This window comes from Corapipo altera, unplaced genomic scaffold (genome assembly GCF_003945725.1).
Source record: "Corapipo altera isolate COAL_440 unplaced genomic scaffold, ASM394572v1 23, whole genome shotgun sequence".
Classification (NCBI taxonomy): Eukaryota; Metazoa; Chordata; class Aves; order Passeriformes; family Pipridae; genus Corapipo; species Corapipo altera.
In genome coordinates, this window is record NW_020884878.1 from 7,431,866 (window position 1) to 7,459,381 (window position 27,516).

Here is a 27,516-nt window from a genome sequence, read left to right on the forward strand (position 1 = left end):
AATTAGGGGGAAAAAAATTTCAGATGCTGAAATAAAGTAGAATTTCCATACGTACCAGAAGGGCCCAGTCCCATGGAATTCTGTCAGCATCTCAAAACTTCATTCACATGCATAGATGCACAATGCCAAGAAGATGTTTAGACTGGCTAAATTTTTAGTTTGTGTACAATTTTATAACCTTTTTTCTGATAGTATTCAAAACTTTTTCATTATTTCCATAATTTGCTAAGCCTTTCAGAGAGTTACAGAACATGTAAGGTTGAAAGGGCCTATGCTTTCCAGGAACCTCCTGGACTGTTTGTGCTTTGCTGTGTTGCTTCTCCAGCAGATGTCAGGGTAGTTAAAATCCCTCACCAGAACCAGTGCCTGCAACTTTGAGGCTGCTTCAAAGCTGCCTGTAAAAGGCCCCATACACTTCCTCCTGCTCAGGCAGCCTGTAGCAAACAGCCACAAAGTGTCATCTTTACTAGTCTGCCCTTTTATCCTAACCCATAAGTTAGGATTACTTTCATTAAGTTTGCACACTTGCTGTCTTGCTTCATTACTGAAAACATAAGCCAGAAAACAAGCTATTAATACTGTAATCCCCTATATTTGGGCTGCCAATTAGGTCAAAACCAGCTCAGTCACTCCTTACATCAGCAAAGATGCTGAAGGGACGTAAAGGGAGGAATGTTTTGTGCCACACCATTGGCTCACGAGCAGCCCAATGACTCCTATAATGGCACTGATGCCAAGACAGAGCAGGTAAATTGGGTTATTACGTGATCTTCATTAACAACATGGTTTTATGGTCACATCATTTGTGAGAAGGATGTAACAGTACCATAAACATCACTTCTTGCATAGGAAACTGCAACAGAACAGGTCAAGTGAGATAGCCAAGACTAAAATATGTCTAGGAAATACAGGAAAGAACCATTTGACCTACACTGACAACACTAACAAATCTCAATGGAACAGCTATTTGTTCAAGGCCTTCATAAGGCTGAAACCTTTGTACAAGAGATTCTCTTTTTTTTTTGCACTGCCAGCAGCACAAAGAGGTAAAGAGATATATAGAGAAAGGTATCACTTTATTTTGGTTCTTTGGATAGCACTTACATGCAAGCCCACGTCTTGATTTACCTTTAATCTGGTTCTCAGATGAAGCAATCATGGCTCAGAGACTGGCTGGGCATCAGGCTACTTGCGGGATGCAGTGAGTGATTGCTTTCCAGCAATTTTTTTGTGTTTTCTTCCTCTTTCCTTCACTTTTCAAACTATCTTTATCTTAATTTACAAGTTTTCTCACTCTTGCTCTTCCTATTCTCTTCCCTGACCCCACTGGAGGAGAAGGAGTGAGTGGCTGTGTGGTACTCAGATGCCAGGTGGGGTCAACGAACCACAACAAGGAACTTGAAGAAGTACATGTCAGGAACATGAAGACCAAGGGAAACCACTAAGATACTGGAAAGGGCATATTTAATATTCACTAACTTTCCTGGGAAACTCTAGGTTCACACACTGCTTATGGTTTAGAAATAACACAAAAAGATTCATCTAAATATGAAAACCTGTTTTACTTGAAATGTTTTAAAATATATCTTTGTCCAACTCTTGGAGCTTTGTAGAAAAAGAAAGCTCCCAATGTTTGCTAAACAGGAGAAACTAAGTTCACTAAAGAAACTAATTTCATTATTAGAGCAGTAGGCAGAGAAAGGAGATAGGTTTTAGGTAACATTACCTTTCACTGTTCTTTTTACCACTAGATGAACTGCTGGTGGAACCAGTGCGGTTGCGACTCCCTTTGGAATCTCCATAGCTTTCCCTCCGACCTCCTGGGGACACACGCTCAGCTGAACTGGTTCTCTTAATGGTGCTAATAAAAAAAGGAGCAGGTTTTACAGTGGCACTTTTAAAAGTATGTATGTCTATGATAAATATTTTTGAGAAAGGTATCAAGTAGATTGTTGACTCTAAAAAATAACTACAACTTTGATTTTAAGTATAACTTGGTTTGTTAAAGAGCCTACATAAGAGTTTTGCTGAGTACCTGGTGCAACAGAAACAAACACACTGCTCTATTCTTAATCATAAAATAGAAGATGGGCTAAACAAATTTCATAAAATAAGCTGCAATATCTATTTTTCCAGGTCTCATTTCAAATCTCTGACTACCACTTCACATTTTGGAACTTTTAGATTCTCTTAATAAGTGAAAAATTTAAAGAGAAAGCATATTACCTGACACCTCCAGCCAGACTACAGAGAATGCCAGAAGTAGGTCAAAATTTGAACACAGCCAAGCTAACTTTGGGTCTTCATTCAGTATCAATTATTCTGTAGTTCAAAGATAGTTTTAACATACTCCAAACTGCAATTAATGGTGAGCTAGCCTGCATCTTTTTGTTAGCTTGTCAAAAATGTATGCTTCCTACTTACATGTATGAATAGATTAGATTCCCCACAGCTCCTGACAGGGGAATTTCTCAAAGGCTTAAAGCTTGCCTTACCCTCTCACTCTTCAACCATCCTTCCTGCCAAGATAGCTATCAGGGAGCTCTTGTGAGATTTTGCAGCACCCTTTAGACATCCAGCTCTCTCTGATGGAAAAAAGTGGGCCAAAACACAAGCAGTGTTACTTGGTAAATTAAGAGATGCTCACTCAGAGCTTACACCTAATAAGAGACAAATTATTGTGGTTATTCCTTAGTCCAAAGCACTTCCCCTAAAGCAGTGCTTCCTAGCAGAAGAGGGAGCAGTGTGGGTGATGCCCCAGTGTGGGTGACTCTTTTCACTTTGCTGCACTCCCTTGGCAGCAGAGAGGCTCAGGCAGTGAGGCTGAGGTAGGAATCACCTCCACCAGCTGAACCACAGGACTCAGCGTCAGGGTCTCGTTTCCCTTCAGTCCTGTGCTGTTTTCTCCCTTCAAAAAGCAGAATGAAAATGCCCCCTTTAGCCATAACATCCCCATAATAAATAACCACCTTCAGCAGTTCTCTCACCCCACGAGCCATGGAGACCAATGATTGCCTTCAAGCTCACATCTCTCTACTCAAATCCCAAGCGCTGTAAAAACTTCAGTTCTTTCTGTTCTTGCTCCTCCAAGGCCCAGTCTCATCCAGTCACACCTTTTATCATCCCCAGCCATCTCCCCCTTGACCTCTGTACACCTCCAGGGATGCTCTGCTTACCAGAATGCTCATCTCAAGCATCCTTGAGGACTATTCTAAACTTCCCCATCAGCCCCTAACAACTATCCCTACCCTGCTATCTCATTCAGCTCCTCTGGCTCTGTCCCACTTTATGTGTGGTGTAAGTTGGCTCTTCATAACTACAGGAAACAAGACAGACCTTTCTGCCTGGTCAAAAAATGCTCAGCTTACCAACTGTACACTACCGTTGATACACTTCATTGTTTGGGGTTTTTTTTTAAATATATTTATTCCTGCTCCCCCATGTATTTTTACCAGCAAGGAGGGGAATGTTTCAACTGCTTAGCTGAGGCTCAGCTACAGAAACAACAGGAACATCCAAACCAGAGTCTTTCTGCAAAGCAATCAGCCTTCTGAAAAGAAGGTAGCCCCCATCCAGGGGCAGATCTGCAGAGCAGATGCATGTTAAGATGCACCTCAGGTAGCTTGACAAAAAAAACCTTCTGGAACATGCGATGGTAGGACAGATGTTCAGTGCTGCATTCTTGTAATAAAAACAAGCTTCAAATGATTAAGCTGAAATTAAAAAAACTGTTTCTGCAGAGAAAGCAATGTAAGAGAGCAAGCAGAATGCAAAATTACAGACAGGCACAGAACAAAACACATTTATAGGGCAAGGGAAAAGACAGCAACAAGAATGTAATTCTGTCTTCATTTCAGAAATGTGTCTCCTACACTAGCCTAACATCATCCAAGTCATCTCAATGCCAAATGCAAGACAAAACCTTCGCTAGTAAATTAAAGAATATAGTGTTAACATTTAACTGTTCTCCTTGCATCTCATAACATTATCCAACTTAATACTACTCCAGTTAAAAAAAAAATAGTCTTGATATTGAAAATGTTTACTCCACATGAAATAGATTTATTAGCATGAGTCCTTCCACTATTATATACAGTAATTTCAAAACCATCCTCTCTCTGTGATTTTGGAGGATCAAACCTTTATTTTGGCATCTTTTCCTGGTTAAGGAAATTTCAGCGTAGGTTGATGTTGATGCATATTTTTCTGGTTAAGCAAAAGAGGCGTCAACATCAGCCTACACTGAAATTAAATTAAGGAAATGATCAAATTATACTAATCTTAGAAAAAATGTAAGTTACAGAAGCAATTTGAAAATAATTTTAATGTTGCCTGGGGTTTTATTTTTATAGCTATCAACATTCAAAAGATGAACTAGTGGATAAAAAAATGAAAGGGTGCGACTAAAATGTAAAACTGTAATTCCATCTTCTTTCTGAATAATGAAGTCTCATATCAGTATAAAAACTACTTTTACACAAGGACAGAATTCTTTTAAACCCTTCTGGCTTATGTCCATTACTGCTTAAACTGATTAGTAATGCTATCTTCTGACAAATTTTATTTTAAACTTTCAACAACAACAAAAGCCAAGTGACAAGTATTAGCAGGTGGTTGGAAAAGAGGATTATAATTCCATTATTTTAACTCAATTTTGGCATATACACATTTGGCAGCTATAGTGTTAAACACCAGTGATTATATCCATGGCTACAGTAGATACACTGTCACCTGAGGAGGAACTTAAAATTACAGAAAGCATTCATTTAACTTACAGGTTTGTAAGAGTATAACTGGATTCCAGAATTTGAATTCCACATCAGTGATACGAAAGGAGTGCATTTTCAATTATTTAAAAAGTTAACATTCAGTAACATGATTTTTAATTTGTTTAAGACAGCAATGTGGTCTAACACCCCTATAATAAAAATTATGTTAGTATGAGATAATGCAGATACTATCATTGAAATTATTACTATCTAAATTTTGCAATGCATTTATCAATGATGAGAAAGTTTTAAACATGTACTTGTGAAAATGTTAAAAATGGCAATAACAATTACAGTTCTACCATGTTAATGCTTGTACTAAAACAGCCACTTTCTAGGTGTTGAAAAGAAACGGAAAGGAAAAACAACTGAATTTCAACACTACAAAGCTATTAAGGATCCCTCACCTTAGAGCAGGTTTTTTCAGTTTGCATGCATTGAGAAGATTCACAGACCTGCTTAATCCAGGTTGAGAGGTGCGTAAACAAAGCAGAATAAAAAGTGAATGCAACAATAAAATGTGGAAACAAGACATTTACAAGACTTACATTAAAAGACATAATTGCATGCTTTCAAGATATGAAGTCACGTGCAAGAGTAAACAACACAGTGCTTATTGACTCAGATGTTTGATCATTTCAAACCATACATTTCAGAACACCAATGTATCTTTGAATGACAAAATCTCAGCAGTGCCCCAATAGACTGACCATTTGTAAAGCGACTCAAAATCAAAATAAAATAAAAATCAAAGAGGCTATCAGAAGAAACAAGACAGATGATCCAGCTAGAAGACAAAGACCATTAAAAAAGCAACAATAAAGACAAGAAAATAAATCCTCATATATGTGTGCATATACACTGCATAGCATGAGTGTTTCAGGTGGTTGCATTACTGAATTGTGATGAACAAATCTGGTCAAAATTAAAAAGTATATACTTAATTACCAAAATTATTTGGGAAAATATAGAAGTTTTTTAATAAAAGAAATTAAAAAACAACACATAATGTCTTAAGACAGTAACTGATGACATTAAAATTTTGAAACTTGTCTAGCACTCATTCTGACCCTCATTTAAATCAATTAGAATAAATTCAGAAATTACATATGACTTTAATTTCATTATGCCTTTGAGCAAAATGCTCTAATAACTTTAATTGTTAGAGATACTGTGAAGTGGCAAAATAGTTTTGCCACCTGAAGTTCAATGGAGAGGAATTTCTTTTTTAATTTATATTCTGATTATTTTAAAACATTTTCTTTGAGAGTCAAGTGTTAAATAGAACACTTAATTGCAGGTTTGATAAAGAGTTTGTGTGTGTGCCAGTTACAAACCATCGCTGCCCCCAGAACAGAAAGCAAACATTAATTCCAGGCGACTGAACAATTTCCTAGGGGCCATGTGTTTAGAGTTTAGAAGAACAGGAATTTATCATATAAAAGTATTTTATTCTCCCTACAAACAAAGCTCTTTATGTTTTCTTTGTTCCTGCTTCTTCCTTTTGATCTCCATTGTCAGAGTTTTACACCATTGTAATACTTCACAATCTGCTGGGGGAGAAAGAATGACTGATTGTCTTCTTTTGAAAGGCAAAGTATGTGCTAGCTTGCAGCCTGCAGCAGCATCCCTACTGGGAAAGGTACTGTCTGCATTCTCCTCCTTTATTTTTTTTTTTTTCCTTTTTCCCCCTCAACTCTTGGAAACAAAGCTATCCTAGACGAGTCACAAAAACCTAGATTTTAATAGGGAACACAAAACATTACTACTATGTGCTGGCCAAATTCCAAAGACAACTTCAGTCTTAAGCAGCAAACTTCAAGCCACATTACATGCAAAAGGAAGAGCGCAGAGGGAAGGGAAAGCTCTGCTCATGATAGTCTAAACTTATGTTATTCAGAATGAAAATTTCAAATAATTTTTCTAAGCTCAAAGTTCAGAATAAAACTATGGCAGCATTCAGAAAGCTGGTACTCAAAACAGTCTATACACGTCTACATCATAAAATTAGTAAATATATTAAAACTAAAATCAAATCCTCTGATCAAAGTTTTTGTGAAGATAATGTGGAAACACCTTACAAAAGCCAGACAATTCTTGATTGTGTCTCTGTGTCAGGTGATTGTTCAGCCCATCTTAAAATCGTTCAGCCCATCTTGAAATCACTTCAGCTCTTTGTTAGCTGGTTTGCACCCACAGCTGTCCAGCGGTGTCCACATGGCCCCTAGCACCTGAGTGCAGCAGTGCCTTTGGTGCTCAACCAGAATTTTTGGTTCCAGGACCACCAGGTTTTCTATCTTGCACTGTATTACCACCATATGTTTTTATAATCCAATTGAGCTATGATCTGGATTTGTGCTTTTGCTCTATTCAGGTTATTTCATTCCTTCCTTAACTTGGATAATTGGGTATTGACTATATGAGATCTGAATGCTGAAGGGGGTTTAGTGCCCTCAATTCTAATTGAAGGCAGAGTCAGTTGAGGTTACTCAACACTTTGCAAGATCTGGATCTAATTATCACATTAGACCCTCTAACAACCTACTGATATCCAGCGATACACATTTTACATATGGAAAAGCAATATGCATAGAGGTTAAATGATTTGCATAAGGTCATTGAGAGAATATGTGGCTGAACTCAAATAAAAGCCTGCTAGTTCCACCCTTTCAGCCTGGAGTCTTTTTTATTACCTCCAGTTTTACATTCCTGTCAGAAGAAGTCATTTCCATTTCAAATATTAAATGGGAAATCAGAAAATGTAGTGAACTCTGAACCACATCTCCTTGGTAATCCAGCAAGGCAGATAAACCGTATACCAACGGGTGGGTTCAAGTGAGTTAACCAACACATTTAATACAGCTATTGTATGAAATGAGATTGTGTCTGCAGACATAGCAGTAAATACATCCATTTCTAAGCAGTGGAATGTATGGATGCACACCTAATACCCACACAGACTATTTGCATTTATTTACATATACAATGCACAACATACTGTTTCAAGACACAGACTGATGTCATCTCAATTGGACATCATACACTCAACCTAAATTGTGAAAGTATCAGAGAACAGAGGAATCAGAAATTATTTGATTGTAAGCCCACTTTTCATATGGCAGTTCAGTAAAACATGTGTGAAGGATCCCATTCACCTGGATTTTCTTTTGAAAAAAAGGTCACAGGAAAGAAAAAAATGGAAAATTACATTTTCTACTACAGTAATCCAAGCAGATATTTGTCAATCCCAGCAGCAGACCAAAAGTTTAGAAGATGTCTCAGCAAAAAAAAAAAAAAAAAAAATTCCTTTCTTACTGTTGTTTTTAGCTTTTCTTTTACTTTTTGAATTTTATCTTTTTTCATATTTTGAAAAATTTCAAAATTTTCAATTCAGCACCTATGTAGTATAGGAAAACTACTAAAAGCATCCAAGCAGAAATTAGGTTCTAAAACATCTATAAACACTTAATACTATTTAGAGCTGCTGTGCCACATGACCATATTATGGACTAAAGAATACCTACACTGCAAATTAGCTGTAGTTCTGAGGTCAGTTTATAAGAAGAGAGCACTGCTTAGCAGACTTCAGAATTGAAAAAAATCATTCAAAGTTTCACACCATCTATAAACTGTGCAACACTGAAAGAAGCTCCTAACACAAATAAACAAATCCTACTCCTTGAAAAAGGACAGTATTTGATATTGCTGATGTATTTCCATTACTGTTTTATGCATAAACAGATATAGTTCCTGACGGAAGAAGGGTCCAATATAAATATGTGAATTAATTCATCCTAATGGATGCATAATGAATTAGTCTACTTGACTGTTTACAAGAAAGCTATTTGGAACACTTACTGTATCATCTTTGAATACTGAATATGTTGAACACTATACACTGTAAAACCATGATATCCCATCAGTTACTTTAAGGTTTATTATCAAATGATTAGAGAATAATTTATCAAAATGAAGTTTTGTACAGTAGTTCCTTACCATTCCATTATCTTCCTCTTGAAATATATTTATAGGAAAGGCCCAGAAATACGCTTTAATATACTTTAATAAAAGTAACATTAAAGAACAACATTTGCATATTAAAGACAATCAACACAGAACTCTAGAGCATTTGAAGGGAACAGTAATTCCACAACACCCTAATTTATGACTGTTTTTTTCAGGACGTGAAGTAACCCTGCTCTCCTAAATACTCTTAATAAGTGTCCACCTAGTTCAGCAAAACTGCCCAAGCGTATTTTTACTTTTCCAAAACTGAATATATATTTTCATGCTGCATATTTAAAGCAACTTCAGCCAAGCTTCTTCAGCAAAGAGAAGAGACAAAGTATAATAAAAGGACATTAAATATTTATCCTGTGGAAGAATTTCTCATCCAGGAACCAAGACTGTCTAAAAATACTCCCTAATGATGTTCTATAAAGACTTTCCCACTCCCACTCTGGGTATCCAGACTGCACATGGGTTAGGTGGAAAGGCTGCATGGTGTCACTTATCCACAGAGATCCTAAGCTAGGATAATGCCTACAGGCTGCAGGCAATACTAGATGGACAACTTGAATTACGTAAAGGATTTCTCTATGCCCAGAATAGAGAAAGCACAAGTATGATCCTGATCTGCACTTCATCCACCTTATTCTGGGGCAGAAAGTCCTATGCTGAACCTTACAGACAGAGCAGAGAGACTCAGGAATCACATCCTCTGTACGCAGGTGAAGTTGCCAACGCTTGTGCTCCCACAGGTTTTAGAATTACTCTTGAAACTTAATTAGGGAGAATGAAATTACAAGAATTATTAAGAAAAAAATACTTTGTATACAAAAAAAAAGTGTTTTAAAATTCAGTATATACAAAATAGTACTCCTTTTTAAACACAAATAAATTTTCTTTTTCTAAAAGGCAAGTTCTTTCACCCATTTTCAAATTTCTGATAATATAATTCTGATAATGGAACAGTTTAGACAGTATTTGGTTTCCTGCTCTTATCTTAAGGGCCTGTTCAGGCCAGCCTGCCAAAACCTACAGCTGCAGTGAGCTCCAGCTCATAAGAGCTCACAGGAGTTCATTTCTGTGGCACAAACAAATATGGTATTTTCCAATTTTAATTGTGTGCAGGATAGCTTCTCTCTTCTCTACAATAACAAAACCTGGAGTTTCCTGAAAATCAATCCCCTTCAACACAGTAATTAAGTCACATATCCTTAGTCACCATCTCCCCTTTAAGGAAAAATTCTCTTTACAAGAGAGACCTCAGATCTCAGGAGGTTAATGCTCTCATGTCTACAACCTGCCCTCCTCAGAGCTGACAGCATCAACACTACAAAAAGATGATGATGACACACAAAAGAAATGTACCAAAAAAACCCCAAAACCCCACACTATGATCCTTTACAGACAAACCCTGCAGCAGATTAGCACCACAATAACTGCCACATATAACTTGAACTTGCTTCACCCAGTCCATTCCATTCCTTATAACCTAGATGTATGAAACATTTAGCCTACTTAAAAACAACTACACACAAAGCACATTGAGACAGGGTAGTAATTTTTAAAAGGACTTAAATACATGCTAATGGTAAGATACCTAAAGATGGATGTTTTCATTTGCATAAATATGTGTTAGGCACAGAATTTTCCTCCTCCCCAAGATGCTTCTAACACTGCACAGGCAGTTTCTATGATAATTTTCTTAGTGAGAGAAAACCACCAAAGGTAACACACTGATTTGTAATGATAGCCCAGTTTCTCTGCAGATTATGTCTTTTCTACTAGCTACTAAAAGAATTCTTGCACTACTTTTCACATCATGTTGGGCAACAGCACAGTAGAAATTCTTTATTCTCTTTGTGCTAGACTCTACTAGCAAGAAAACAACACAAACCAGTAAGACCAAGCTTTGTGCATTCTTTCAATACTCATGGTAAAAACCTTAACTGTAATTAGGATGAATAAATGTAAACCCTCTTAGAATGAAATACATCTACTTTTCTTTCTGAACTGAATATTTAAACTGCTGCTTTGCAAGTAAGAAAAACTACATATCTAGAAGGTTAAAAGAGAAGCTATATCATGTTTTCAATTCTATGGTTAGAAGGTTTCTCATAGATGCCTACCTTTTTGCTGTTGGTGGTACAGTCTCCTTTCTGGTTCCTGATGGAGAAGGTAAAGAGCCACTTGGTTTCTTTGGTAACACAGTTCCATTATTAACTGTAGTCCTTAAAGGCAGGGTTTGTACCAGTGGTCTTGCTGTTAAACAAGCATAAGACAAAATCATTGTTTTCATTCGCTTCTCTGTTTTTTTTTTCCCCTCAGCAAACTACATTAGAGTATTTTAAATTATCTATGTAGTGTGCCATTTTTGTTTCACTATTGCCAAATTCAGCACAGATGAGGGTTTTAACAATTAGGAATTTATTATTATTAAATATTTAATAATAATAATAATAATAATAACAATAACAATAACAACAACAATCTTATCAAGTCAATCATAGCTTATGGTTTAAGCACACAATTCTATAACCTCTCTCATCTGTAAAATTCTGTCCTAGATCAAGGAGCTTACTGGTAAGCACAAAAGCAGTTGTTGCCATCAAAAACAATCCTGCTCTCTCCAAACAGCATAAGTCTGGATAGTGTCCAGATAAGTGCTAGAAATGAAGGCAAGTTGTCATCCCAGTAACTCCTGCTCTTCACTCCTCAGTACTCCTGAAGGTTTTTGACAAGCAAATTATCTATTAAGAAATCCCTATTCCCCAAAAAAGGTGTTCTTTCAAAGAATGTGGGCTTATGTTTGACAAAAAGGAATTGTACCCTTTATTCAGAAAAAGCAATTGAAATCAGCAGAACAGTGGAGTTAATAAGCCAGCATTATCTACCTACGTTCTTCTGATCAAATGTTGGCTCAAAAAAGGATATACATGTCATAGCTGTAATTAATATTAGAATAACAGAAAAGTCCCATTCAAGTAAAAGTTAGTTACAAAACAGTGTTTAAAACTGCAAGCAGTGAGTACAAACATGAAAACTACTGTGGGTCATAGCCTCGAAACACAGATACAAACATGACTAATGCTCTCTCTACAACAGGGAAAAAAAAGCTTGAATCACTTGAAATTTGACAGGACTTTGTATTACAAGCCTGCTTTGTAAAGGTGCCAGAAGCCTCTGGGTTCAAACACCACCTGAGAGAAGGCAGCAGTCACAAGTCACTTTAGGAACATAAGATAAAATTTCACTGAAGCTGGAGAGGATGGCACAGAGAATACCTATAAAATGTTCTTCGAAGAAAGAGTGCCAAGGATAAGAGATCTAAAAAGCTAAACTGAAACTACCAATTGTATACAGTCCTAAGTTATATTGTAACATCTTATTGTAGCACTGACAGCAAATATTTATTGACTTGTTCATCTGAAGTTTTCATATATTGAACAAAAGAAGACAGATCTGAAAGTCTGTGCCTTGAGAAGATTAGGTCAGTAAATATGATCTACTAGGGAATGCAACTTTCAAGACAAATTGTCTCTTAAAACTTTGTTAGAATACACACTTACTTGTTATGTATTCATTATTTATTTGTTCAGAGGAGAGAAATTCAGAAAACAACCTATATGGAAATACCAAAGGAATGAGGCTCATTTGGCTTAGAAGAGTGAATGATGATAGGAAAACAGGTCAACAGACATAAAAAAGGAATAAAATTTCCTCCATGCTCACTGAGGATGCCTTCCAGCCCCGGCTTTCATGATCTATTTTAACAGATTAATTTTGTGTAGAATTTACTTGGCTTCTCATGCCTCTATTTTTTTTATTAAGAGATTCAGATATCATAATTCCATTTACTTCTACAGTATTCATTTTTCCAAGTTAAATTCTTTTTACAGTTTTGTGCTGGATGTTCTGCTGCTTGTCTCCTGACTAATTGCTGCACTGCCATAATTAATCTGTATGTATAAAACTGAATCTGCTGCACACTACAGAATCACAGGTAGCTACAGTTGAGCAGCCGTGGACTTGTTTCCTGGCAAACTTTCCGTAGCTCACAAAACTTAATTGAGGCTTTGAGATGACAAATTAGAACAGCAATTAAAGTTACATAAATAAATGATTAAAATATTTTCCTTCTTTATAGTTATATAAAAAAAAGTCTATTTAAAAAGTAGCTGGAGTGAACCAGTTGGAGTGTGCTTACTCTCCTAACCTTATGAAATCAAAACTAGCAGCAGCCAGAAATAAACCTCACAACCTTTAACAGAGAGTTTGCTTCAAATCCAGCACCAACCCACAATCCACACTCCTGGAACTAGAGGTCATCTAGTGTAGAAAACAACACCATGAAACTGTTACATAGCACACAGAAAAACTATGCATTATTCAATTAATCCTCTGTTTACTCTGGAGCTATTTAGTTTTATTTACAACACCTAGTTCACACCAGTGGTAACTGGCATCAAAGTCACACAACCCCAAACATGCCACTGCTGTTAGAAGTCAGTAACTCAAACACATTGTTATGATTGCTTTGTCAGTAGTGATTATTTTTAAGATCTGGTGCTTCAAGATCTTACCTGTGGTAGCAGGACTGACAAGTTTATCAGCCTCAGCAGCAGCTTTTTTAATCATACTCTGATCTATGGATTAATAGGGCTGTTAAGTTTACAAACAAACCAAAAATTGCAAAAGGAAAGAACAACAAACACAGGTGAAACAAAGGCAGGAAGCCATACTGAACTCCACCAAGTAGTTGAATTAAATAAAGAAGGAGGAAAAAATAATAATAAAGAAAAAACTAAACAAAAACTCAAAACACATTAGTGAAGGAGTTCCACAAATGGACCAATAAGCCACTCCCTTTCCATGATGTACACTGCTTTTAAGCTGCTTAGCTCAAGTCTAGAACAAGAACACACACAAAGACTGGTAACAAGCTCAATATTTTTCCATTATAGATTTGAAAGTCTGAAAGTTGAAATCTTTAAATCAAGTTTAAATCTGAAGTACTAAGAAAAACAAAGTAATTTGCCCATGAAGCTTCTTGTTCCAGACTTTAAACAGTACTGAGAAACCTGTTTTTCCAAAGGCACGGAGATCCCCAAACACATACACACTTTTAATCCTGATATACTTCATCTGTGGATCAAATGAAAACAGCAGCAGACAGTATGCTTCCAACCCCAGTTTGCATGGACAAGAATTCTGTGACATTCTGAGACCTTATTCCACTTTATAAAATACCCAATGTGGAATCAGTCATTAAATGATAAAGTAAACAGATCCTGTCCATGCAGCCCAAGTGGTAAAGCACGAGAAGCCACCACTCCAGCTCCTCCCTTGTCTAAGCAAACCCCTCTCCTTGCAGTCTCGATCAAGAGTCTCTGTAACCCTATTGCTAGCTAAAATACTTATGCTAAGTAATTGTATATAATTTGTTACACAGTAGTTGTGCCTACTATAGGAAAGACAGGCCATCATGTAAAATGTACCATATTTGACAAAACAGCTGGAAGAAACAAGTAATTGGAATACTTCAGATTCTCTTTCATGTTTATAACTCATGTTTAATAAGGTTGACTACACTGACACAGCTGATGTACAGAAAAATTAAAGTTCTTTACATAAACTGTCACAATAGTAATTATTTCCAGAAATTAGGTTGGTTTAGTTGGCAAGTACCAGGACTCATTTTGGTAGTTTGCAATGGAAGAGCAATTAAGATTTGTAGTCCTCCATTTGCATCATTACAGCAAAACTTCTTACACTGTAATTACATACACATGGTAAGAAGCAGTCATGTCATATATACATTTAAAAAAAAAAAACAAACCACAAACAACCAAAAGACCCACAAAACCATCCACAGAAGGCAGAGGGAAAGGCTTACAGCAGCTTTTCTTCAATGTATGTTGAACTATGGCTCTAATGATCTGCCATGACCAAGAAAGCCTCTCCTGATTTAGAGTTTATCTCTGCTCACAGAATCCATGAAAATCTGGTCCATATTTTGCTAAGTAAAGCCAGTGGGCAAGAAGAACAGATTTGGTTACAACTCGGTAATAATTACTAGACTTTATTTCCTCCACACATCAGATAATATCTATTTTACAGGCAACATGAACCCTCTTAATCCCTTGTACAACATTTTATCACAGTGGAGGCAATCTTTAGCAACATTTAACTTATCTGATATTTAATTTTTTTTCAATAAAAGACAAAATGAGGAGATGACAACGGAAAGGGAAGAGTACACAAGAACAAGATAACAGATATTTACTGCATGTTCTGTCTGACAACTAGCATGATATACAACCAACTAATAATTTGGCTCTTTAGTTATGTCCCTTTGACCTTTCCTCATCTCCTGATACAAAACTTTGTGACAAACATGACATCTCAGTTCAGCAAATTAATTAAGTGGTTCCCTACCTAGTCTGTTAAATCGATGCCAAAACTGAATTTGAAAGCTGACTGTTGCAAAGTCACAAATACATAATTGAGATGAAAGAAAGTCCTAACTTCCATCTGAGAAAAGTACTAATCCATAATTACATAACATACTTCTGATGCAAATTAAGGTTTTGTCTTATATATCAGTACCCCAAAAGAAACAATTTCTTAACTTAGACAACAGAGAGCCTGTGAGGTCAGTCATACTTACTTTCTACTATTCTTACTCCTAAGACCTCTCAAAAATACTTTGTGCATTTCTGCTAAGCTGAACATAGGCAGTGTCCCAGGCCTCTGTGGCCTCACAGACTACAGTAAATCACACTGGTTGGGTTTTAGCCAACCTTTATAACTGTGAAGCGCTGGATGTTCAAGTCTACCTTTGCTGATCTCTGCACAGACAAACCTGTTCCCGCAGAGCAGGAACCATGAGAGAGCACACTGTGGCACATGTGACACAGCACAACATTCTGTCACACCTGGCACCTTGCTGGCTCTGGATCTGCTGCTCTGGAACATGGTCAGGCAACAACCACAGCTCTACCTTTCCTCCATAGTTGAGCACTTGGTGTTGCACCATCTCCTCAGTCATGTCACTTCTGTGCTGGCTTAGAGTTGTCTTATGTCTGCATCATCCAAAGACACTTAAGATACTTTCAATTTAATTTTAATGCTATTTTACTTAAGTTTAATTCATTTTTCAGATTAAAAAACCCCCAACCTATTAGGAGTTTCATTCACAGAAAACAATGTACTCTCTAAAGATTTTATAAACTAATCTTGATCAAAAGTAAAGAAGTGGTAGCAATGGTTAAATTTAGATTGTGGATTAAGCACTAAGAACATGTAAATACTTTGCTGGTTCATATAAACTGTAGACCATAGATTTAAACATTTGGATTTTTATGTGTTCTCTTTAACAGGGTAAAGTCCAAATGTATTTCATTTAGAGTATGGTTTGCTGAGTTTGAGTATTTCAAGATGTAAAGAACAACCTATTTTAATACACACAAAACACTCATTGAATTGCACCACCTATTTTACATCTATTTGAAATGCAAACCTTTGGTAGGTCCTTTCTTGTTCTGCATGGCCTGCTGTTCCTCTGTAATGTTCAAGCGTCGGACCACATCAGCAAGGGCAGATTTGAGCAGCTGGATGTCATCTTCCTGCATCTGGACACGCTGCTCCAGAGAGGCAATGCGATCTGTTACCTCCATACTGCTTGCAGCAGAGGCACTGTCATCTGAGCAAAACAGCAGAAAAAAATGCATTGTCAATAATGGACAGCCATCAAGGAATACCTTACCTAACTGGCTGCAGGAAAAAGGAAGGCTTTTCTCAGACCTGATGACCTCTTGAGGAAGAAAGTTTTTAAGTGACCAAAAGGAAGAGATGGAAATAAAAATAAATAACCAAATAAAGAAGATGAGCACTTGAGTAAGATGTGATGATGAGGTTGGCTTCAGGGTCACTTGTTAATTGGGCCCCACTACCAATTATCTACATGTCTGAACTGCAGTGATCAATCATCGCCCTTCACTGTTCTGCTCAACACAACATTCTGACACTGTCAGGTAGAGAGCTACATTCTCTGATATGCTACATACCCTTCCAGAGTTTTCCTTCTCATACATGTGATAAAGGTACATTATACATATGTAAGCAACAGACAGGCTTACACTTTTTCAAGTTATCATCCACAGACTGGAGAATAGATACTAACCCCATCTGCTAACTCTTAGTTTATACCACCAGCTTTGAGAACATTCCCTCCGACTGAAATAAAGACCTAAATAAATTCAGAATTACTCAGTAATTGTACTCTAAGCCTGCAAATTCTTAAAAGGGTAATTACTTTGCATACAATGAATGCACCCATTATTTGGAAATAACCCACAGAAGCTTTAAGCCTGTGACTCCCTGATGAGGACTACATGTTCTTTCCACTCAAAACTAGTAATAAGAATATTTTTCCTAAATGAGCACTTTTGTTCCACTGCAGCTCCTATCACATAGAAACACTGTAATTTCTTACAATATTAAGTTAGGAAAAAGAAGAAGAAGGGAAGACAAAAGGAACACCAAAGATGTCTAAGTCAGTACCAATTAGAGAAAAAAAAAGTGCAGTTTTTAAAGAGCACTGCAAAATTTTATTTAACTAGGTGGCTTTGAAACCTAAAACCAAATTGGGTACTAACTTCCTGGATCATATTCAGTAATGTTTGTCATGGATTACAGCTTTCAATTGACAATTGTACTCTAGAAAAAAATGGATATTTATGCTACTATCTGCAATCATAATTGACCTCTCACTCATTTCTAATGCAAGTCTGCAGCATGGATTTCTTCTGTTAAAGCTGAGCTCTCTTTGTGAAGAAGCTGGTATTTGTTTTCAATTCTTGTGTCCTTATTTCTCCTCCATTGCAAACCAGAGTTTTCCACTTATTTTGTAAAAGGGCATAAAACAAAAGTTAAATGGTTTGTGCACAATAACTCCTGATGAATTTTAAAACAAAGTAAGTGTTTTAAAAAGGAAAATAACAGTTTCTGAGTACATTTAAAAGCATACCCAAAAAATGTTAATGCATATATACTTTAAATCATAAGGCTCTAGGGAAAAATTGCATTAAATTTTTTTAACAATCTACTCCTCTCCACCCCCATACAGATTGTTTTTGACATCTGCTAATCAGCTGAGTTTTGGCTTCCTTACCCTTCACACCCCCAACAGCTATTTGTGGTTTCCAAAAACCGAATTAGAAACAACTCAGAAACAATATAATGATACTGACAGTCCATAAATAGCCACAGGCTAACACAGTTTAAATTTTGATTGTTAATTATGTTATAGGATTTTCAGGACTTATTTAAAATGTCAGCACTAGGATATTATTAGGCTGAACATAATGGCAAGGTAAGTATCCGGTTCTGAACGAACTAAATCAGAACTCAAGTTCCTGAAAAAAGTTGAAAAACTTTCTCCATGACAAAGCTTTCCAAACTTTGGCCTAATCAGATTTCTGCTCAGCTCAGGACTCTGTCCTGCAGCTGTTACAGGTGATTAGTCCCCAAACTCAGATTTGCAGCAGTGCTGGCAGCAGTATGAGCTGCCTGCAGAACTTAACCTTTCCTCATACAAACAAAAGCCCCACGCTGCTCTAATGACTTTACACTTTAACTCAGCTGGAAATAACGCGGATTAGCATACTGGACAATAGGCAACCAAATCAAAAGCTTGATTTAACCAATACAAGCCAAATTCAAACTTCAGCCATTCTGCCAAATTCAATACGATCAGGCATAGTTTTCCTCTGAATTCAGTCAACAAGAAAGAGCCAAATCCCAAAATCAGGGCAGAGAAGGAAACCCAGGGGAAAATCAGTTGGTGTTAAAATGATTCTAGCCCTCGTTACAAAAGAAAACATCCTCACTAAAGTATCAATTCCAGTAATTTTTAAGTGTGTAGAAACAGTAATTTTGTCCAGACATAAATCTTCAAGTGTTAAATCAGTGGCACTGGTTTATTTACAGTCCTGTAAGAAATCACTCCCACTAACAACTGTTAAGATGTCCAGCACTGTCCCTTCTTCCCCCTTCTCCCAGTTGCCACTGTGACTCTTCCCCTCTCACCCTCACTGACCAACAGGCACCAGCAAACCCCTCCTCTGTTCACAGCATGTCTGTGCCTTCCACTATCATCATTCTTCCAGGTTCTTTGTAACATAGCCCTCATCTTTTTCTGTAACCTACAGCTTGTTTGTTTTTTATGGTGGTTATCCCACCGGATGCAGCTCCCTTCCAAGGATGCAGAAAAGAATAAAATTTGTAACAACTTTCAGGAAGATTGTATCTGAATACAAGATTTCTTCCAGTCCAATAACACTTCACTTTGCCTCCTCTCTGCATGCATATACAAGTAAGCTAGAAAAGAGACAGAGAATACAATAAAACTATGTTTTCTGAAGAATACAAAGTTCAATTATAAAATAAGCATAACCTGTTTGTTATGCAAGTAGAGGATGGAATGTTCTTGCCATTGAGATCACTGTATCCCAGTATGTTGAGCAATAAAGTTGCAACTTCAACACAGCCAAGTAAGCCAAGTGGTATGGTATCAGAAGAGAAAAAAAAAAAACAATTAATGCTATAAATTAACAAAACAACAACAAGAATGTCACATCAGATGTCACCTATTCTGCCCACACGAGCAAGAACAGTATCGTTAGCCTAATTTGTGACCTGCCTCTGCAGTGTACCACTCATCCTCACAGCAAAGGACACTTGCAAGGAATATTTTAGCACACATTTGTAATGCAATTTGGAAAGGCATATGAAGGAGACTACAAATCCAAACAAATTGTCTTTAAGTGTTAGATCTACTTATCAGTCACTACCACCCCTTGCCCACAGACAGGCAAAAAAAGACATCGTATCACCCACATGGGCAGCATCAACAGAATTAATCATTACCTCTTTTTATCAGTGGGAAGAGAAAGAACTTTACAGAGAAGTTTATGCAACATGTTTTTAGAAATCTGCAGTGAGTCACTTTCTACAAGCATTCATTTCTTTTCACAGATTTTAAGGCAAGTCTAAATCATAAGTATCAAACATGTAAATTATAGAATGGTTTGGGTTGGAAGGGACCTTAGAGATCCCAGCCCCACTGTTGCAGGCAGGGAGTAAATCTACACCTTGTGAGATAAATGCCACCTACAACGTCCAAAATTAGATAAAACGAGGAGGTATCAATTCAGATGGTAATACATATTTGTGGTAAAACTTGGAAGGAAGAGTCATTCGTCAGTTTTGCTTTGCTGAGATTCTGCAGGTTTCAAAGGGAAGGCAGCAAAAAAAGGGAATGTGCTACATGCCCCTCTTTAAATTTTCCAACCAGCTAATCCATGATCTCATAGATTGGAAAGATTTCTCGTGGCAAACTAAAAGACAATACTGAGTCAGATGATTAATCTGCTTCCAGAGTGTACTCCAGTTTTTCAGCAATTTATTACTTGAGCTTAGCCAAATGTGAAGAAACAGCTGAAGCAAAGCCAACAACAGGACATGTATGCTGTTTACAAGAATGATTTCAATACTATTTCACTGTATGTAGGTTGAAGAAAAATTATGTACTTAACACTATTAGTTAGAAGGAAGCCTATTAAAATGCATACTATTTTCTATAATTTTTACCTTCTGAAAAACCTAAATCTTAATGGTGTAGGAAATAATTAAAATAGACTTGGCATTTCCCCTGGTTCCCCCCACCCAGAAGAACTACTTCATTAAACATATTCCACCTTTGAATTATGCAGACATTAATTTTGAGGCTGTCTTGTCCAGCTCAGACCACAGCAGCTGACTTTGCAGTGGAAACATTAGGTACCAATTCTCAAAAGACTGGCAAAAAAATTTGAGTTTATTCAATCTACATGGCCTCTTTGGAGCACTAATTAACAGGATAAAATTGTACATGAAGTCCTTCCAAACTTGTTTGCAACTGCGGTAGCTAGACACTTTTATAATACACTTTAAAAGCAGCATCTCAAAGTATTTGCAGAGTTGTCCCTGTATTAGGTACTCTGCAGGATATCAGGAAAGAAAATGTAAGCCTTCAGAGGATAGCAAATTCCAGTAGTGGTCTTTGGTAAAAATTAAAGATAACCCACATGATGGAAAACATGGCAAAGGATAGCAGTGAAAAGGCAGCATCACCCACACACAGAGAAGCTCTTCTTCTAGAATAAAGATACAGATTGTGCCAGCAAGCCTGAATTGAGCTCAACTGGTAGGAACACTTTCCGTCACAGAGATATCAGTAAGTGTGTCACGTTCTGCACTTCTGAAATGAATTGGTACAAGTATTTACATTCCTTGGCAATTGCTATGAAACTTCAGGGCCACTATTAGAGCCTTATTAAACATGCACATGGACAGAAGGGAATTCTCTACCCCAGCAGGCAGCAAACTCCATGACAGAACACAGTAGCTATTAAGAAAGCCATGCCACCAAAAGAGAGAAAGTTAAAAGTAGTATTTAATAAAAAATAAGCAAACAAAACCTCTACAATCCTGCAGATGAATTCAGACAGGGACATGTATACACTGAATTTGACCCAGTACACTAGCAAGCAATTAAGAACACTAAAGATGCTACACTTCCAGAAACATTTTTCCACCAATAAAGGCCCATGGTTTTCTGACTCCACTAACTACAAAACTGTCAGATGGGGCACATGTCACTCAGTACACATTTGGCAGCTTCCCCTTCTTTTCCCACACCATCCCTGAGATCTCATGCAAGTAATTGAGAAACTTGAACTATTTCCTTCAAGCTCTCCTGGAGTCACACTACCACCAACTTTCAAACGACCTCTTTGCTTCACCTCTCTTGAGTCTGTACGTTTAGCCTGAAACTCTAGGAGTGCAGAAAAACATCCCTCTGTGGCAGGCATCTCCGACATCTTCAAAATCCTGCCCTCCCTTTTGAGTTCATTTCACGCATCTTTGAGTCTGGGGCACAGAAGTCAGACAGACAAGTAATTTGATAGATACAGTGTGTCTGAGCTGACAGCAACAGAGAGAAAAAGGAGAACGGGGAAGAGAGAGACAGCCATCCAACTTCTCGCAAAAGGAACACAAGCAGTTCACTGTGCCACAGAAACAGGGGAACGCAGCTCAACGTTGTTGCCAGGCTTCCATGCAAGATCTGGAAAGTACCAAGTATTCTCCCTGTGGCAATTTCTGTGGCATACTGTCAGCGGTCATTTGCAGACCAGAAGACTCTCTACAAGAGAACAATGGGAAAATACAACAGCAGGTTTAGTTTCCTTTGACAACGCCACACCAAGCCCCTTTGTTTAAAAGATTAGTGTCGACAGTATTTCACAGACTAAATATCTTTCCTCCGCGTTCACTTTTCTAATGCAAAACATTGTACCCTACCTGAAACACAGCAGCAGCCCTCCAGGCTTGCCTCCTGGGGACAGTGACAACACATATGGGCAACAGCTTATCGTAAAGTCTTCGTACATGCTGGACTAGTCTGCTAGACCCTGTTTTGACCAGATTAGAGCTTTCCACTGTGAGAAGCAAGTGGATTTAAAGCCCAAAATAATGTTATCCTATTTAATCTTGTTATTTTGTGTGGCTGGGGGGAAAAAAAAAAAAGACAGATTTTTTTAACTAGAGATAAAACTGTAGATGCTGTTGCTTTACCTGAAGTTCTAGAAATCAAAACTGGTTGTCAGCTGAATGTCTAATCTTTTTAACTGTGTTTTGCTATAAAAGGATATATAATAGGATAAAAGTATGCTTTTTTATGCTTTATTATGTGGAAAGTTTTGATTATGAGGAAAAAGAAATTACATCTAATCTATATACACATACCATTTCTGAACAGGTAGGACAACTTTTCAGTTCATTCCGTATTCTAATGCATGCTCCTAAGAGCGATTAGCAATGCAAGGAGATGCCCTAGTTGGGTACAATCAGGTACATCTCACATTAAGTAATCTGAACAGACAGATTAGTTTTTCCATGTCCTCACAAGGTATATATGTGTAGGAGGAAACGGGAAGGAGAGAACTCTAACCCGCACATCCACCTAATGCCCTACTCCAGACTGCACTGGGAACCATATTAACAGTAATGTAAAGCATCATCTTTTGAGAACAGACCACTCCTAAATCATTCTAATTAAAAAATAATAATACAAATATTTGTTCATCTACTAATACGGACTACAGATGGTTATTTTTGTGAACAGTATATTCCCTCCTCTAATATAGATAGCTATTGTAGTCCAGTATTTATAAAATCTTATTACTGTATTTCCTAACACGCACTGAAGGAATAACTTGTCCTTTTACAGTTTTACCACTAGAAACTTAAAGAACAGGGAACATAATTTCCTAAAATTAGAGGCAGAATTTGAAAGGATAAATAATAGCAATCATCACTCAGAGCCTCACAGCTGGGTGCACTGCATTCATTAACAAAATGGGAGAGAAGAAAACACAAAATTCTCAGAAAGTTCCTTGTGGCTAATTAGTCAGGAATCACTGCAGCAAAATTATAAGCACGTGCCCTTGGCCTGCCTGTAGCTGTTGACCTATAGTCAGCAGCTTACTACTTTTTCCCAAGCAGATTGCAGATGAGCTTCTACTTGGAAATCAACCAGTTAAAAATTATCTTCCCCAATAGTGCTTAAGTGGAAGATGGAAGGAATTTTTGACACATCAGTAAATTAGAGGAATTTTCCCCAGAAGAGGTCTATCAGTGTAAATGCTTTACAGTTCAGAATTACTGTGCTGGCTCTGTCAGATACAGAGATCAATAGAAAATGTTTTAACCACTTATAATCCCTCACATTACACTGGGATCAGCCCATACCATTAAAATAAACCCCAAAAGCCAGCACTGTGAACAGAAACCAGGGGATTAAAGATGACCCTCCATAGAATAATAATAATGCAAGGATAGTAATTTGAAAAAAGTGACTCCATGGGATCTGCCCTGAGTTAAGAAGCTGAAGATACAGCTAACACAAACTTGCAAATAAAGGACCTAGTATCAGGGCAGAACAGCTGAGTGTGTTTTAACATCTTATGTTCTCAGTGATGCTCTCAGGATATGCCTGTATCACACCCTTAACAATAAGAGAAGGAAAATAGACTGTGGAACATGGGAGAACATGTACAATGGTTCTCATCTCCATGTCACAGCTATGCCTCAATGTCCAAGTTATCCTACAAGAGCTGGCAAGGAATGAATTCAAATTCCTCATGTGATGGAAGATAAAAAGACTCCAGCTTTCGTTAAGCACTATTAGACAAAAAGAACCAACTTAGATGTAAGATTTGCTTCTCCAAAACGCATTTTAATCCACATGAAAATAAACATATCAGTTCATACTAAATGTTTTCCTAGAAACTTTATAGTGCTTAGTTCAATATCTTCTCATTGCCTTTAAAAAGCCTGGATCTCTTAATTTGATTCTTCGAGCATGCGATATACATAAAAGCAGAAAGAGTTACCTGCAGTCAGGAGAGATTCAAAAGACAAGAAAACTGACTTAAAACACCTTCTAAAAGTTACTGATGCTAGCCTGTGATAATGTATTACAAATCAATTTATTTTTCTTGTTTGTTGTGTACTTCCTAGAGAAAAGTTGATTCACACTAGCAAGAAACTAGAAGACGCATCAGCCAGTAGCTGATCTGCAGTCAAATGTAGTGTTAATGTTACACTAGAGACAGCACTATATAAACACTTCAAAAACTACTTAGGTCAGCATACGTTTCATCACTGTCCTAATTTCCATATTCAATATTAAAATGAAAACTGATACTCAAATTTACTTGAAGCATTAACTTTTTACTGATATTTTTCTATAATCTGCATTTTAATGAAATACGTAATCATAGTGTATATATTTTTAAAAACAAATTGAAAACAGTATTAAACTTCAGAAATACATAAGCAAATAAAACACTTTTTCATTTAAGAAATTAAAGATTTAATAAACTGAGACTACATCAACAGCAAGTAATCCATAGTCATCAATTTGAAATAGTTTATGTTTTGTCTTATTTCATAAGTGTATCCTCTGAGAAATAAGAATTGGAAAATCTCAGCCTCTAATCAATGGCATTTCTTTGTAAGATAAAAACCACTCCCAAATATTCTGCATTTACATTTCTTAGAGGCTTATCAGCTTTATTAATTGTTTTCTGTAGACTCAAACTAATGGACATAATACAGAAAGAACAAAACATTCCTCCTGCACCTGCAGAATGGGTCATTGATGTCTAAAGCAGATTTATCACTTTAGCAAACTCTTCTTACTTGCTCTCAGCTAATGGCTTCACTTCCAGCACTGGTTTGACTTTTCTTCGGAACTTTGTACCTCATGAATATTTTAGTTTCAGAAATTAATGCAGCATAATATTAGACTTCATTACAGGTTGTCACAAAGACAAATCACAACTTAAATATTTAAAGGAAAAATTATTTCAAATTTGGAAAACTATTTCAAGTCTTCTTTTAAAACCTGTCTTGTTCAGTGCTGTCTCCCACAGTATATGTACAATTTTTTCACTATTTACAGTTAATCTAGTGCTTGTGAGAAGTACTTGAATTAACTAGTGACAGACTTGCTCAGATGGAAGAGGTAAAACAGCATACAGGATGCCCATACCAGACTGGAATTTTTCCCATGTTGTCCATCTTCATCTTCAATTAGGGTTAAGTCTTCCTTTCATTTAATTCAGACAGATATATATAAAAAATAGTAACAATTTTTTTTTCATTTACAATTTTCCCACTCTCCAGCAGAAAATCTTTACTGACATTAATGCAGGAAAAACTAACTGCTCTTGCCAAGGACTCAAACACAGCCAGATATACCACATTTGACGGTGTTGGATGTTCTGGTAATAAACAGGAAAATGACTGCTTTAAGTCTGTTTAGGAGAAGGAAGAAAAATCCCTTTATTTGCTATCCTTAAATAAAGAAATTATTTGGGGTTTATTTCAGGAAACAGAGAAACATACATAATCTGAAAAATTATTTGGTTTCAAGTGCAACTCCTCTGAGCGAAGACAATTTGCATTCTTTTTAACTGGGTTCCCTAGCATGAGATCACATTCTTATTTTTAGCCCAGTGGGTGCACAGCATTGTCACACATTTCACCCAGCTGCGATGCCATTCCCAGCACACTGTGCAAGCGTGGTCCTGCCGCCCCGTGAGAGCAAACAAGTTGTACTCCAAGGCTTGCCCCATCCTCCACAGCATTTGGCAATGCTACAAATGCACATTGCCTATTTTTGAAAGAAATTCAGGTTTTCATGGAGGAGGAGACACAGATAAACCATTGGATAGCTTTCATGGTGGGTGAAAAAAGTTTACAAATACGCTTTGATCAACTAATGCAATATTGTATCTCCCCAAGGCTACAGAGAGCCCTCAGTAAAAGGGGGAGAGCCGGCAGATGTCTGCTCTGCCCTTGGCTGGGAACAAGCCCCAGGCCAAGGTCCAAGCAGAGCCTGGCTCATGACTGTTCCTCTCCTTCAAGGACTTTCTGGGACTGATTTCCTTCTGGCGTCAGTCAGTACTTCTTGAAACTATGAGTTTTCACCTGAGAGATTAGATGGGTGAAGGCTGGGCAGAGCAAATCCTTTTCCAAAAGCCATCTCCTAATAGCACTCTGCTGAAGGACTAGTGTGAACAAATCCTGCAGAAAGCCTGGCTGATAAGGCTCTTGTAGCCCTGTGATTATCGAGCATCTGAGCTTCAACCTTCATGATAAGGTGGAGCCTATCAGCAAAGACAAACCTTGAAGGCCAATATGACCATTCAGATTAAGGACAAAAGTTCTCTTACGCTTTCTTAGCTCTGAATATGGGTGGACCTCACATAAGTCACACTTTTGTATCCAAGTGTACAGACATAAGGTAGGGCAAGTATAGCCATTTGAACTAAATTAATTTAATATTGTAAAGGCACCGTTTAACAGTACAATCTGTATTTACAATTCAAGCAGGCACATTTTTAAAAGCAGTCCTGAACACAGATTAGTGGTCTGTAAGTATGTAAAGATTGCTGCAGTGATAAGATTTGCCCAAAACAGCATCCAGGTAACAGTAAACTTCCTCAACACAGCACAGAGCAGTGATTTCCATGGGCACTGAGCCTAGCACCATACTGAACTTGAAAATCACTAGATTTACAAGAGATGGAAAAGGACTAAAAGTGATTGGAAAACATTTCTCCCAAAGGCACTGAAGAGCTAGTTCAGAAAACAGTATCACAGTACATCAATTTTGTAAGTTAGACATGGCAAGCAGGAGATCCCTTTTTCAAAATACCCTTCAGTTTAGCAGAAGGCAGTTGAGATTAAAGCCTAGTAGAGTAAAGCTTTGTAACAAAAATACTTAGTTACCTAAAAGACATAAACATAATAAACAATCTCATGGAAAGATACATAGATCAGACGGTCATATTCCCAAAATTTAACATGACCATTTAGGAAACACACAAGAATTCAGGCTTTTTCCATGGCAGAGAAGTCTGACCCCCAGAGCTACAGCTTCTCTGGGCCAGTGACCCAACTCCTCACCCTCAGTGCTCCTATTTTTAACAGTGTCCAAATGTTGATTCTTCACCAAAAGCAAGCATTTCATATTTGCAAAGCCAAAAGCTGAAGAAGGAAAAACCATCTCGTTGATCAGACATCCCCAGTTACACTCAAGCCAACAAGCAACCGCTGTAGCAGT

The 27,516-nt window shown here is 37.2% G+C and overlaps 1 protein-coding gene across 10 annotated transcripts in view; it reads right to left on the reverse strand.

Moving 5' to 3' along the window:
• EML1 (EMAP like 1) overlaps nt 1-27,516 on the reverse strand; it is an 81,459-nt gene that overhangs the window by 37,637 nt on the left and 16,306 nt on the right. For 2 of the 10 annotated variants that reach the window (XM_027637745.1, XM_027637754.1), the window contains exons 2-5: nt 16,297-16,479; nt 10,904-11,036; nt 5,177-5,224; nt 1,727-1,861 (exon numbers count right to left, since the gene is read on the reverse strand). In XM_027637745.1, coding sequence (XP_027493546.1) covers nt 1,727-1,861; nt 5,177-5,224; nt 10,904-11,036; nt 16,297-16,479 — 499 coding nt within the window. Of the gene's footprint in view, nt 1-1,726; nt 1,862-5,176; nt 5,225-10,903; nt 11,037-13,357; nt 13,421-16,296; nt 16,480-27,516 lie in introns of those variants that run through there. The other 8 variants (XM_027637746.1, XM_027637747.1, XM_027637749.1 and 5 more) reach the window with 6 other exon arrangements.